Genomic DNA, 15276 nt, shown 5'->3' with positions numbered 1-15276 from the left:
TGTACAGAAGGCTGGAAGCAACTTCAGCTGGTTCCACAATGGCTTGTTTTGAAGAAGACATGGATTCAAGTTTGCTAAGAGCACGAGTTTAATGTGGATGCAGGTGGCACTTGATGCTCTAGTGCAGCTTCACAGGCTGCTCAGTGCCATGTAAACCTTGTCCCTGGCAGTGGGGCACAGGTGGGAGCATCTGGAAGGTGGGGGGAGGACTGATACCCATCTTTCCCAGTACTGACCCTTCATCACAGAAGTGAAGCACCTCAGAGGCAGAGGTAGTGAATAGTCCAAGGAAAACACAGTAGTTAATGCTGTTTATAAACACTGATAAAGTACAGCTCCGCAGTGAGTGGTTGTAGAGTACCAGCGGCTTTTTTCCATACCCTCTCCAGTTCTCATTTTGTTTGTTCTTGTTGAAAGTTGGTGGCTAGGTTGTATAAAACAGAACTCATTCCTTTAAGGACTGTACTTCCAGTTACAGTTATTTCAGCAGCAGGTTCTTTGCTTGTACTCTTACCTGAGGTCAGTGATACTTAGAACTGAAGTTCATGGCAGCCCTGAAGGGCCACCTTCAATTCATCAGCCTCATGTGGAGCTAGAGTTTGATACAGTGCTGGCTGCGCTGTACTGCAAGGGCAGAGTGGTTTCAGAGAAGTAAACTGCTACCCACTGACCTCTGTAATACTGCACCTGAGCTCATGGGTGACTGACAGGCCTTAAGCCCTTACCAAGAAAAGGAAAAAAAAAATAAGAGGTAATATGTACAAGCTGTCATTAACTTCTGTATGGCTAGCCCAAGTTAAAGCAAGTTTGACATGTAAGTTGAGTGGACAAACTTTGCCACTCAGCCATGTTTGCTTAAAAAGTTCTTGAAATGGGTAAGTTAGGAATGGTCAAAGTCATGTCTGAGAATGGACCAAAGTAGTCCAGGCTCCTGTGGTAGCATGGAAGGATGCTGGCTCTAAATCTTCTGTCAAGTCTGTAGGAGGACATGGGTCTCAATTTCCAGCTGCTGCTCTGTGCTTGATGCTGCTTGTACTGCCCAAGTCTTGAATAGCAGTAAAGAGCAAATTCATCTTTAGTGTGGTCTTTTCTGAAGCACCAAGTCCTGTTTCTGAACCTGTTTGTGATGTTGGTTGTCCGTATTTCATTTCTTTTCTGTACTTTTGGGAGGGGTTATTATTCCTCCTGTTGACACAGGTGATAACTGGCCTGGGGCAGTAGATGCTACTCCACTGTTAACTTCTTCCTGTGGAGTGGGGAGGAGGAAGGCAGTTACTACCTGTGACAAGTTCTACTTATTTGTTTCACTAGTACTATTCAGCAGTGCTTCCTCACACTGTAAGTACTCCAGAGTTAGGATACTGAACAAAAAAGCCAAAGCAAGGTTACACAACAAAGGTGATTATCTTTTAAACACTTCAGCAGTACTTCTACTCTGAGTCTTTGCTTGTGGCCTGCGAGTGTTATGGTAAAACACCTTTAGTTTACAGCATCCTCAAGCAGGAGCAAGAAACAAAAGGTTAGGCACTACTGACCAGGCTGGTTGAGGCGAGCCAGGCCAGGTGTGAGCAGAAAGGGGTTTGGCCTCCCTTAGCTGCCTCAGGAGGAGGGGTGTGTAATGCGTTCAACTCCACAAACCACCTACCAGCATGTCCAAATAATTTGTGTGTGTTTGGATATTATGTCGATCTTCTGCTGCAACCTTCTTAAAGTTCTTCAGCTTCACAGGGATTTTTTTTGCCACGTTCACAAAGGGACCCATCCATTCTACACACTCTGAAATGCTGTCCCAGTCTAAGCCTAGAGGGTAGAACACAGCATTATAGTTAGAAATAGTGTTCCAATATGGACATAAATTTAAAAATTACAATAATACTGCAGATAGAAATCCAGAAACATCCTTCCAGAAACTCCCAGCATTTCCTTGTGCTTGTTACTTAAAAGTGTTGATGGGGAGCACAGCAGCTCCCTGGCCATGAGTGTTCCTGTTTGGCAGGGGAGGCCAAAGGGACAGCGCACCCCCGTGGAACAGAACAGCCCTAGTGTCCATGTAGACTTTGCTCTTTGGCAGCCTGGTAAACCAATACGCTCTTAGCAGCCTCAGGCATGTAACAGCTTTCAGAATTCCCAGCCTAACAAGACCAAGCTTTACAAAGGCTTCTTACCTGAAGCTTTCTTAACTACTTCAAGTGAGGTATAGTGACAGAGCGCTGCAGCAGCTAGTGTTCTATACTGGAAGTCCAAAGAATTCACATCCAGAATACACAGGTCTAAGAGCTGAGGAAATAAAGAGTGGAGGAAATAAGTGTTTACAAATTTTAACATGATGATACTTTAGTATAGTCCTGTCTCAGAAACTGCTATGCATACAGCAGTCCTCCTACAGTCTATTCTCTGTAACACAGCTCTGCTTTTTCACATCAATTGCATGCAGCTATTTTATTTTTGGCACCAATTGCAGTTAAAGTGGGGCTCTCAGAGTTATGATGCAAGCGAGTAACATGCAAGACACTTCACTTGCACAAATTTAAGTACACCTTTAAACTCTTAGCAGAGCTCCAGGAAGGTATTTTCTTAAAATATTACCTAGAAGCTCAGTGACGTAGACATGTCTGCTCTTCAGTAAGCCTCTGTAGGTTGGACACAACACATGCCCATAAAAATTGAACCACAGTAGTTTCAAGATAGTCAAAACACTTCTCAGACTGCCTTCTAGGCAAATACACAGAGACGCTGTTACAGATCAGAGAGGTAAAAACAGTTAACCATCTTAAATTATCTTAAATTATCCACCCTCCTCTCAGAGCTGTTGCCACTGCCTGCTGTAGTCATTAAAAAAAAAAAAAAAAAAGGATTTTTATTTTTCCAGTGTACGGAAAAGTCTTAAAGTATCAGGAAACACACGGGTGCTTCTCCTCAAAACTTAGTATGAAGTTCTCTGGGAGTCTTAACGTTCCTTAACAAAGTAACAGGCAAGGTGAAACAAGGGAAACCATTCTTTAATGGCTTTTAGGGCAGAATGCTCAGTTGTGCTTTAATCACTTCAAAAAGCACTTTCCAATACAGTTTACTACCTACCTGTGCTATCTGAATGAATTTTTCCTGAGAATACTGAGGTAGCAGCACTTTTGGAACATCCTTCAGAGCATCCACCTGAAGATAGAGGTTCAGCCAAGAGACGATTGTCACTGGACAGAGTTCCCATTTTAAAGCCTGTGAAAATTAAACAGTGAAGCATCTTAAACCACGCACAGATAGGTTTGTGCTCTGGTCTCTTTTCCCACACCTCCCCTTCTGAGTTTTATTGCACAGCTCCTCAAAAGCCACTAATGTACAATTTCAAGTACAACTACGCATTTTTGGATCGCATTCTCACTACTTTTTGAACAGGCTGCGTTACTATCAGCACCAAAGTGTATCTATCTCAACCCCCTTTCCTATGCCTGTGCAGTTGGATCCCCTATCTTCCCCATTCGGAAGCTGGGAAATCAGAGTATTTCCCCTGAGCCTAGCTGCCTGAACCTGCAACTGGTATCTATCTACTAATGAAGTATAAATGTGTAAGGAACTCTGTGATAGTAAAGGTGGATCCTTTCCAACATAAGGAGCACCGAGAAGTGTTAGTTCTGTGTCTCGCTCTCCCGGAGGCCCATGTTCCTGGACAGCAAAGGACCCTGGCAAGTGCACTACATTCCAGCGGCAGCTGCCTGGTCTGCCCTGTGGCTGGCTGCACCCGTTAGGAGCCTTTACTTTCACACAAGGACAAGAAACCTGTCCTTTTCTAACAGACAGGGATTTCACTCCAGATGGGCTCAAGAGGTCCACTGCACGTACAACGGAGGCTGCCTTGTTTTACAGAGAGAGGGACGTACTAAACACGTTCCCTTTCTAAGCAGATGAATGACATTAAAACACAAGGCTCAGCTAGACCGTCATTCAGCAAAGAAAAGTTATTACCTTTAACATTATAAGTTCCATTCTTACAATATCGTCTTCACTGCAAGCACCATCAGTGACATAAGCAAATTCCTGTATTTTAGGAGCGTAGATTTCCTTTAAAGGGATGGAGGGAGGGGAAAAAGTGAAGATTAGAGTGCCTTATGATTCTACGAAAGCTTGAGAAGATACTGGCAAATACTTTTCAGTCCGTATTGGAATATTAACATTTCTTATACTAGAACAGTGTTTTTGTCATTATATGAAATATAATTCATATCTACCAGATACTAGATACGTAGATCTAGTAGATTCTCATTATATGAAATGTAAGTAGATTTATCACAACTTTAGCTTTTGGGGAAATAAATGCTGACCAAGCAATCAGAACAGCCTTTCATTTATACCGCTTTCTACTCAGCTATGCCATTTGATGTAAAAACGCATACCATCCTAATTCTTGTACAGCACACCACAGGATTAGAAAAGGTTTGCAGAGACCAGTTATGCACAATCATCTCAGTTAGTGGTGATGCAGCCTCATTGATTAAAAAAAAAAAAAAAAAAAAAAGCTAGAAAAAGGTGAAAGTCCCACAGCCACTGTAGCTGGCAAAATCCATGGTGCAGAGACAGTTAACAAAGAAATGTGCCAACCCCATCGTGCCAGTTGGGGCCAGCATAGGTAGGTGTGTTAGTAAAAGAGAATTTGCTAGCAGAACTGCTTCTCTACCAGCCCCACGCACTTTCTTAGGCTAGACAACTGCTTGTAGCGCACTACCTTGGCCTTAACAACAGCAGCTAGATTGGGGGGTTTCCAAGTGTAAAGATTTAATATCCCAAATTTTCCTCTCAGTCTAACCTACCATGACCTACAAAAGGAGGCATGCAAAAATATGCTCTCAGCTCACAGCTGTAGTGTGCCATGTATCATATTGCCATCGCTGCACTGATTATGTTATCTTTAAAAGAAAAAAAAAAAAATCTCCAGTAAATGGGTTTAAAGGAATATCAGCCTGATGTATAGGCAGTTTGAGACTTAGGCTTGGTTTTGTTCCAAGTCCCACACCCATTCCTGAGATTGTTTGCCAATTGCTGTGTATGTGGAAAAAGACAAAACAAAACAAAACTACTCCTAGCACATTTGCATACCTTTTAAGTTTATGTGCTCTCCTTCCCTGCTGCTGAGGAAAGGGAGGACAAAGACTAGACTCCAAGAGATTGACATATGCACAACTGAAGGAAGAGAAAAAAACTCCCCTTCTGACCTTCAGAGCTGTATGTACACCACCAAGTTCAAAAGAGCCAGACAGAAGAAATAAATATGTTATCACTGTCTTTTTAGTTATTCCAAACTTAATATTCTCCTCCCTCTAACAGAGCTTCTTACCTCAAGTTTGGAGGCAATGAATAATGAGGTAATTCCTATGAGCTGAAGCATGCTCTTGTTAATGTTCTTTTGTGTCAACATGAATCTATCAAAAAAGTCTTGAGCTAGGTAGAAGGTTTCCCTGTGGAGTGCATACACCTCACATACCTACAACAGGAAAAAAAATCATTTTTCTATTAAAACTCTCTATGTACACACATTAGAATATTCACACTTGAACAGTACAACACAGTATGCACAATTTTATCTTTTGCACACACCAACTATCACATACCTAGGTATGTTAGGATGCAGCAGTTGTTAGCATGGGACTGGGAAAAGTATTCCCCATGCTCCCACCTAAACATGGATTGTCTGTGATGCACAAGCATACTTCCAAAGTATATTTTTTCCAATCTTAACAGAATCCATTTTTCCTAAAAATGAGTACAAACAATTTTCTACTGAAAGAAGAAAGCCTCATTGAGGGGAAAAACACGCCAAAAAAAAAACCCAGGGAAAAAACCCCACTAATTTGGGCTCAAACCTCAGGCTGAAGTCACTGAGCAGATCCTGCCTGTATTCCTAGCAGTTCTGTCCCTTTTATAGGGCAGAACCACGGTAAAACTTGAAGTTTTTTGCTTTACAGCAAGTAAGCCTGGAAGCTCCTGCTGGAGGGGGCTCTGCTGGCAAGCCAGGAGCCTGCCTGCAGCCCCTCAGGCACACCGACAGCCTCGCTAAGCAGGAACAAAACTGCAAGAATGGCCATCTGCTCCCTACAGTTGCGGGTTTCCCTGGCAGGGAGAACTTTTAGTACTTTCATTGTATCAAAGTGGTTCAAATGCCAGTTCAACAAAAAAAGGCAAGGAGACTGTCCAGGCCTGGAGATCTCACACACGGGGCTACTTTTTCCTCTAAACTCTTGAATTCGGGTGGGTCTACCGCAAGTCCAGCTTATCTGCAACTCTGTATCCCTTCCACAACTAGAAACTAATTAGATATCTATAAATTACTTATAATCTACATACAGTCAATAGGAAAGAATATCCAAGAAATAGCTCTCAAGTCCAAGCTTCCTGCCCTGCTTCACTATGATGTCACTTGGATACAGAGTAAAATCTCACTACTACTAGCTATTTCCTAAAATAAGGTTGAAAGCCTATTTGTAAATTAAAACCCTTCCTGACCATCAAAAATGCAACTGGCTGGGAGTAACACCACAGCTCATTCTTTTAGACTTGATCTAGTATTTGCCAATTGATGTGCTGCACTGACATTACTAACTACTGCTCCAAACAAGATTCAGAACTAAATAGGTACAGACCAGGCTCACCAATAAATAAATGGCACAATTTCTGTAAAAGTGTATTGCCCAAACATAAGCAATAGTGCTTGGTCATGTTAAATAATATCTCAGTTATGATGTTACAGAAGACAATGTTAGGAGCTACTGGAGGAGTCTCAAAGTTGCTGGGATTTTAATCCACTGTGGCATATAGAACCACTGAGCTGGGCAACAACAGCAAGGCCCTTGTTGACATTTTTGTTTGGAAATCGAATGATTTCCTAAGAGTTCAAGATTTAAAAAAAAAAAAAAAAGCAGCAACGAAACACAATTTAATGGTGGTATGTAAATTACACATTAGAGGAAGTAGTGAAGTGGACAACTACAATAGGTTTTAAATTCAGATTGTATTTAAAAAAAAGAAGTATCCAAAAAAACAACCACATGATCCTTTCCTTTCTCTTGCAATTCCCTATTAGCACCATTCCACCAAGACAGCAAGAGCGCCACTAACATCTGCTTCCCTGGAGTACTCGCTATGGAATTGGTAAACCTGCAAGCTCTCTTCTGCTGATGGGCAAGGATTGCATGAGTCAAAGGTTGCTTATGGCAGTGGTGATTGAATATGCACAATATAGAGTTCTTGGAAACGCCTCCAGAACATAGCTCTCTATTTACAACACTAATACTCCTTCACATAGGCTGCCAAGATTGAGAGCTTCCATTTTGTTTGGCAACTGGAATTCTCTGAAGTACAATAATTAGACTGGAATATGGGTGATTTATTTGTAATCCTTTTCAAATAAGAACCTGTCTATATCAAGACCCTTCAGATGTCAGCCACCAATGCACTACTTGCTTCTGCTGACTTCATAGGATAGAATTAAAAATTCACTAATAAGTTAGAAAATAGTGTTAGGCACTGACATCTAAGAGCTCTTGATGTAGACAGGGCCAGGGTGGTAAGTCCTCAGTACAGATACAGTTGTCTCACGGCTTAGATACATGCTGACATGTAAAGGGAGCTACAGACAGATTAGTTATGGAGCCTATTTCAATACAAGTATCTCAAATCTAGATTTCTCCCCTTCCCATGTATAGCAAGAGCAAAAATCATGCTGCTGCTCACGGTCCTGTGTGGAAGGTTCAGATCTCCTGCCAGGGAAGACTGAATGTAGCTCACCAAGAGGATCAAAAACAGTAACTTGTAACCCTTTTGTTGCAAACTAGTTTTAGCGTTTATCATTACCATACATTTTGCTATCAGATCTTTATGTAAAAGCTGTACTTTTATCTGCCTGCTTCACAGGCATAACACATGGCAAAGTAACTAAAAGAACACACCTCTAAGAGCCAGTCTAGTAGTATTGATCTCATGTGAGGTTGCAAACTAGAATGTAGTGATGTGAAATGTTTGCAATGAGCGTATCTGTTCTCTTTCTTCAGGATGTTGAGCCAGACATCTTTGGAATTTCCCCAGCTATGGAAAAAAGTTATACAAAGCATTGTTAAGTATATATACACCTTCACAAAAGGAGTATAAAAACATTATTTATTGTTTACAGATAGTCAGGAACAAAAAGAAAAATCCTTATGGTAATTAGAAAACTGCAGGTATACTTTGAGCATTTTACATCACCACAACAGCAGCTTGCCAAGACCATCAGCATGTCCAGTTTTACAGAACAGCCAATAAAACTGTGCACATCCCCAAGTTGCACACACAACCAGACTTTCCTATTTTGCCTAGTTAGGTGAACAAGATAAAAAACATAACCTTCCCCATAAAAAAAAGAAAAAAAAAACCCAGCCCACTCCCCAAGAAACACAAAACATACATGAAGTTGTCCGGTTTATTCTGGGAAAAACATTTACAGATGGTGTTTAAAAGTCACTCATCCATCCTTTCCTTTTCTAGCCTCCCTTAAGGCTCAGAAACAGGCTATTGTGAGAAAAACTGAGTTCTTGTTCATTGCTAACTTATAATTCATTAGCAGATTCATAATACTTATAATTCATTAGAAGATGATGCCTATATCAGTAATATTGCTTGGTTTTCATTTGTAATTATTGTTATTATGAATTGATGTGGGGTTTTGTCTTAGGTGTACTTCTCATCCTGCAGTTACTAAGGGGGACAGCAAGTTAACCAATGCCATGCTGATTTCCTACTGAAATTTTTGGAGTTATATATTTAATGTCTCTCTGCTTCTGCTTGAGAAAGGTAAACAGACCTGATCACTGGTATTACCTACAAATTCTAACCCAGATCAGTTTCATTCTGCTACCATCACAAGTTAAAAGCTGGAGAGATACTTGCTTGTTTAATGCACAATCTCCCCATTTAAGTGGCCAGGCATCAAGAAATCTCCTATCCTGCAGCAGTTAGGAAAGCAGGAGAGAGTAAATTATCCTCTTATGCAGCTAATCAGAAATGATGGAGCTCAGTGTTACCAGATGCCTATTGACAAGAAGTGAACATCAAGGATCAAACTCCTTGCATGGAATTTTGTTTCTGAACATATCTTTGGGATCCAGCAGTTTCCAACAACTTGCTAAAGGAGTGCATGAGATTCCCTCATTCACCATCGTTATTATTATTATTTTAAAAAAACTACTTTGCACTAAGCTTTCTAACACATACAAAAATGTGATTTGCTAGGTATAGAGAAGAGCTTACTGTTCTTGAAAGAACAGTTCAGCAAGCTTGGGAGTAATACTGAGAAGGAAGAGCAGTTGAGTTTGAAATTCAGTGAAAAAGACTAAGAGACCTGTGGCTTTGCACTGAGACAAAACATCACCATGCAGCATCTCCCAGTTCTGATCAAGTTTTGGCCAGAACAAATAAAAACATAGTGTATCTAGAAAGGCTCTCTAAGAAATGCTTCATGTTTTGCTTCTCTTCTCATTCACCTCTGCAGAAACGTTCCCTAAGGCATTGCAGTAAATTTAACAACTCTTCATTAAACACCAGGCTGATACAAACAGCAACAGGGGTACTTCTCCAACACACCTGAATGGCTAAGGAATTTAGAAATTGAAAAATTCAATTTAGTCAGCTACTCTATCCCTCTGCAGAAGGGAACCTTTTCTAGAACCGTGACTGCACCAAGCATACTGCATTGCATTAGCAAGCTACCTGCACAGCACTATTGCCACAAGTTTATTTGTGTATTCGTACATTTTTATGTTCTTAAAGAAAACTTTGCTTAGTATTTTTTGGTCACTCAGTTCCAATAGCACTGAAAGAAGTTTAGTTTAACCACTGTGTGCCTCTTAACCGCTTAAAGTCTCCAATGTCAAGTTATAAAAGGACAGCTCTGGAAGGTGAAAGTTATCTGTCCAGTGCGTTTATAAGATTGGGGAGGAAAGAAAAACACAGACAAAATCTGTCAGTTTTGGACATCAAATTGTTTGTGGGATGAAGAGACAAGTAGAAATATGGATCGAGTATTGTGTTTGTATAATAGGAGACAGTACAACAACAGATTTTACCACAGTAGTTCAGCATATTTGATAAAACATCAACAACCGCTGCATCTGGTAAACTTACTTGAGTTCTGGCAAAGGTGATGGATTTATGAAGAGGTTTCTGAACCTGTATTTTTTGAATCTTGAGAAGTCAGTGGTTACTGATTCTTTGTGAGGCGTTTCAATAATTATGCAAGGCGAGATGCCTCCCGTTATCGTGGGCGGCCAACAACTCTGCAACATAAACAAGGTATCTTTTAAATGCTGATTTTACTATGAGAGCAAAGAAAGGCAAGTAGTACATTACAGTAACAACAATATATGTAATGTATGTTAGTCTTTCTAGACCTCAACATCGATTCAAGTACTGAAACCAAGGAAGACAGAGAGATTAAATGCCAACAAAGCCTTTCAGAGTCAAGGCGGAACACTTAGAAACAAATTTGGGAAATTTGGAAAACTCAGCTTTGAGGAAGACCACTGACTTTAGTTTATGAACCCACAAGTAACCTATCCATTGCTTGAGCTGCTCAGTTACAGTACAGAAGGCAAAAGGTACTCATTGCTACTAAAACACATGACATGAGCTTGCTGGTCCTATCTACTTATCTACTCAGAGGGAAAAGAAAGGAGAGGGTGGAGGTTCTACTGTCTCTCAGTGGAAATTCAGCAACTTGTTATCTTCCAATTAAGCACCCCAGAGAGGAGCCACCCATCTCAGCTCCAGCACTAGATACCCACTGAGCAAGCAGCAGCTGCGAACTATCTCTGAGCCTGCCAATGCCAAATATGGGATGTAATGACTCAAAAGGAGAAGAGTCCAAAGTTATTCATGCAAAAAGCTTTGAAGAAGGAATTCGAGATGACTTTAGTTAACTCTGTAACTTGTTTCACTAACACTTATTTGGTTGTACATAACAAATAGAAATAAGGTTGGATCAAATGCATGGAGCATATGCAATGCTGTAATGGCTGACAGCCTTCAAAATGGTGACACAGAACTTTAATTATGCTCTGTGGATTTAGAGGTTATCCCACTCCCAAAGAATGGCAATACCTGCCCCTGAACACAGTAACTTTTCCTATATAGCTGTTTTGGTAAGGTAAACTGCATACAATTTCCTTAGCATATCTAAATCTATTTATGGCCAGACTAAAGAGCGAAGTTACATGTTTCAACAGAATTGATCTCAACAGGCACATAGCCATGCAAAAAGGGAAATCCTGCTCTTTCTTCTCTCCTGTGATCCCCACTGCCCAAGTCCCACCCCTTCCTTCTTCTGTCAGCTTTGGGGCTTGTCAGACTCTCTGCTGGGTTGATTCAACTCACTAACCTGGCAGAACATTAATTAGCAAGCTGAACCTGCATACTGCTTCATTTAAAGAGAACTAAAAACGGAGCAAGGCAGGGGATGGAGTGCGTAGCCAGCTATGAAGGAAGGAAAGGGGAGCAGGATTTCCCTCTTTCAGCAAAGGTAAGTTGTGACACACAATTTCACCCTGAGTACAGCTGACATACTTACACAGCATTTTTCCCTATACAAAGTTTGCAAAGACAACTTCACAATCAGAAGAGTTTTGCTTCGCCATAGCTGTTAGTCTCATTTGCTTTACAAACAGAATAACTGCAAACAAGATTGTTTGCAAGAGAAAGCTACATTATTTTACTAATCTGCTTTAAGTTAAACAACTGTAAAGCCCCACACTTGGTTTAGGAGTATCCTATGTTAGTTAAAACAGATTCCTAAATTGATTAAAATAATCAAAAGAACTGTTAAATGAAAGTAAAGAGGGCCTGCATGGTTATGAGTCTTAACTAAATGGCCGTGAAACCACACCTTAAGTTAAAACAAGTGCAATGATCTTGCCTCTAGGCCTTACCTGCTCTGCATGTGAAATTATTGAAATACCTGAGTTTGTTCTCATTTTTACACCTAACCTTACTCTGCAGTGGTTTCCACATTGAAGGACCCTTTATCTACAACAAAGCCATGCGTAAAAAAGCAAAAATGTCTAAAAAGAAGCTAAGGTGCAAAGCTCACATAGTTTTTAATATCTGAAGGTAGAAACTTCCCCTATTCAATGCTTTCTAGTGTGGAATACATGACTTTACACCCATCAACACAAACCAGATGGACTCCCTCACCTAGTTTGAACCAGTAATCAGGATTGAATTACCTTAATCTCATATTGATGCTTTTTAGCAATTTTTCCATCTTCTCTTTTCTTAATCTCCTGCTGAGAAGAGACAGACACATCAATACACTGACAATGACCAGCACACCCACCTCTAAAGCTAGTGTTGCCACTCCTGCCCCACTTTCTAACTCCGCAGAGTAAAGATTCTCCCAAGGAAATGCACTGGAGAACTTTCAATATTATTAAACTTTTCAAGTTGCCCAAACTGGTCACCTCTGCTGTTCTCCTTTTTCTGGTCTGGAGATGTTCTGGTGCCTGCAGTTCTTCTGGAGACTCTTCTTGACATGACAGTGGCTGCTGCTGCTTGGCTTGCAACCGGCTACTGCAGAAAGCAAAAAGACATTAGATGTTAGGAAAGCAGCAGTTGCTAGATGAATACAGATAAGCTCAGTGTATTACAATGCTAACGGTTTACCTGCGTCTTGACATCTTCTTTGGGTTGTAAGATCTCTACCTGGACCAAAGGAATAACATAAGCTCAGTTAACGTATCCTCAAGAAATTAGGACCAAATTCCATACTTTGCATCATAAGATCCGTCACAAAGAGCAGCATGGTTTACACAACTGAAATAGAAGGGCCCAAGTATTTTACTGGGGCGAGGAACGCCTTAGCAGAGGATGTCTGTGGTGTGTGTATATATATATAAAATCACAGGCAGCTCCACATCCTGCTGGGAGTTACACTGCTGAAGCGGGTTACACAGCGATGCCCACGTATGCCAGCAGTCACTTTGGCTCAGGCTAGCTGGGCTTGTCTAGCCGGGGGGGGTTGGGGGGTAGAAGCTGTAAAGGGACATTTCCCACACAAGAGGATGGGGGGGGAGGGATCCCTGAAGTTGTGACCTCCCCCACTCCCTCTACACCCTGCATACCGCAGCCACCCGGCACCCACACACGTTCTGCCGGTGCAGCGGCTCCCTCCGGGGCGATTTCGCCACCGGCCCCCCACACCTGCCAGGATGGGCCGTGCCGAGCTGAGCCGGGCCGGGCCGCCCGCCGCCGCCCGCGCTCCCGTCGCGCCGGTTCCGCGCCAATTTGCAGAGAGCGGGGAGGCGGCGGCCTGCGCTGCGCCGCGCCGAGCTGAGCTGGGCCGGGCCGGGGGGGGCGCCTCGGCCAGCCCCGGGGCGCAGCGGGGGTCAGGCTCCGGGGTGAGGGGGGGGGGGGCACCGCCGCTGCCCGCGCTCGTTCTCCCTCCAAAAGGGGCCGAGCCGCCGCCTGCCCCCCTCCCCCCCCCGGTCGAGGGGTGCTGAGGGGACGCGTGAGGGGGCAGGGAGCAGGACAAGACGCGGCACCCCCTCCCCCGCGCTCCCGCCTTGCTGCGAGCGAGGCTCCCTCCAAAACCTGAGAGGGAAGCGGGGGGGGGGTGGGCCTGCGGGACGGCAGCCCCACACACGGGGACACCCCCACCCTCCCCAAGCCGGGACACCTTCCCTCAGGGGGGGACCCCACACAAGCGCGGGTTGGGGCCGGAGCCCCGCAGGGATCGGCGGCTACAGGGCGAGAGGGTGTCCCCACCAGGCACTCTCCTCGCCAAGCCCCTATCCTGAGGGCCACGGCGGGGGGAGCCGGGACCCGCCGCCGGGGTGGGGTGAGGGCGGGCGGCGCGGGCCGGCAATCGGGGTCAGCCCGCCAAGCGGCTCGGCCGGCTTCCCCGCCCCCACCGCGCCCGTCTCCCTCCAAAACCCGGCAGCCCGCCACCCCCACCGGGCTCCCCGCCGCCGGGCAGCCCCGGGGTAGGGTGGAGGAGTAGGGGGGAAGGCGATGGCGGGCTCCCGCCGACACCCCGGCCCGCCGCGCTGCCTCCCGCCGGCGGTGCCCGCCCGGAACCATCGCCTCGCGCAGGGGCGCCCCGCAGCGCTCCCCGCCCGGGGCGGGAGGGCACCGCGGGGGCGGATGGGGCCGCGCGCGGTCACCCACCTCCCGGCTCTCCTCAGCCGCTCTCCCTCCCAAACGGTGCCCGGGCCGGCAGCCCGCCTCACCGCTCCCGCTCCTGGCCGCTTGCCCGCGCCACTCCATCGCCCGCCACGACTGGGCCCCTCACACCCCCTCACACCGGTACCGGGTCTTGCCGGTACCGCCACCACCATTGCCACCACTACTGCCATCATCACTATCATAACCACCACCGCCGCCACCATCGTCACCATCATCACCACCATCGCCATCATCATCACCGCCACCACGGCCGCCCACCGGCGGGACCCCCTTCTGCCACCCCTCACGCACCTCTGCCACTGCCGCCCGGGCCGCGCTGCTCAGCTGGCGCCGGCGCCAAGTCGCTATATAGCGCGGCCCGGGCCCGCGCTGCGCATGTGCGAGGGCGGCAGACAGCTCTCCCGCCCGCCGCCCTCCCTCCGCCAGCGCCCGCGCCCCGCTCGCCCCAGCGCCGCCCCTTCGCCGCGGGGCCTCCCTGGGCCCAGCGGCTCCTCCGCCCGCCGCCGCTGCCGGGACACCCCCGCGTCCTGCCCACCCGCCCGCCCGCCGCGACTCCCTTGGCGAAGGCGTCCCGGGAGAGCGGCGGACAGTGCCGGGAGGAGGGCTGCCACCGCTACCGACCCGCAGGGAGAGCTGGGACGCTGCCCCGTCCGCTCCCCACCCGCCCCGACCCCGCTGGCGGGGCACCCCCGGCACCGTCATCCCGATCCGCTGCATCAAGCCCCGGGTCCGCGCCCCGCCGGGGCAGCTCCGCTGGCGGCCCCGCACACCGCGCTCCCGGCAGGGCGCAGTTGGCCCGCCCCGGGGCGGGGCCGCCGCCCGCTCTGGCCAATGGGAGCACGCCGCTCCGCGGCAACGTGCAGCGGGCGGTGGAATGTAAACACGGCTCCGCCGCGCGCGCCTCGCACCGCACCGCCCCGCCCCCGCCGCGGCCTGAGCGCGGGGCGGCTCCTCCCGCCCGCCGCCGGCAGCCCCTGTCAGCGTTCCCCCGGCCCCACCGGCACCCCCTGCGGCTGCGCAGCGGCCCGCTGCCCGTCAGCGGCACCCCTGCCCGTCGGGGGTGTCAGGCCGCTGTCCCTCAGC

General features: G+C 46.3%; 1 protein-coding gene across 3 annotated transcripts; it reads right to left on the bottom strand.

Annotated features, from left to right (window-relative positions):
- Positions 1–298: 298 nt before the first annotated feature.
- On the bottom strand, positions 299–14949 carry CCNE2 (cyclin E2). Of its 3 annotated transcripts, none has more exons than XM_075743690.1 (12): positions 14890–14949; positions 12673–12711; positions 12471–12579; positions 12237–12296; positions 10141–10292; positions 7932–8067; positions 5324–5470; positions 3958–4053; positions 3079–3213; positions 2166–2277; positions 1646–1800; positions 299–1246 (listed from the first exon to the last, which is right to left on the bottom strand). In XM_075743690.1, the coding sequence occupies exons 2-12, from the start codon at positions 12684–12686 to the stop codon at positions 1145–1147; spliced, it is 1218 nt and encodes a 405-aa protein (XP_075599805.1). In that variant the 5' UTR covers positions 12687–12711; positions 14890–14949; the 3' UTR covers positions 299–1144. The 3 variants fall into 3 exon arrangements, with proteins under 3 accessions (XP_075599805.1, XP_075599804.1, XP_075599806.1); XM_075743689.1 differs by lacking the exon at positions 14890–14949 and adding an exon at positions 14485–14565; XM_075743691.1 differs by lacking the exon at positions 14890–14949 and adding an exon at positions 14485–14565 and having other exon boundaries at positions 12237–12293.
- Positions 14950–15276: the final 327 nt, after the last annotated feature.

This window comes from Balearica regulorum, chromosome 2, assembly GCF_011004875.1.
Source record: "Balearica regulorum gibbericeps isolate bBalReg1 chromosome 2, bBalReg1.pri, whole genome shotgun sequence".
Classification (NCBI taxonomy): domain Eukaryota; kingdom Metazoa; phylum Chordata; class Aves; order Gruiformes; family Gruidae; genus Balearica; species Balearica regulorum.
The sequence above is the reverse complement of the archived record's forward strand: the minus strand, read 5'-3'. Positions and strand labels throughout refer to the sequence as shown.

Coding starts and splice junctions, on each gene's coding strand:
- CCNE2 (XM_075743690.1), bottom strand. Junction 5,471..7,931: donor TACTAGACTGGCTCTTAGAG/GTGTGTTCTTTT, acceptor TTCCTGTTGTAG/GTATGTGAGGTGTATGCACT. Junction 1,247..1,645: donor CAAATTATTTGGACATGCTG/GTAGGTGGTTTG, acceptor CCCACTCCACAG/GAAGAAGTTAACAGTGGAGT.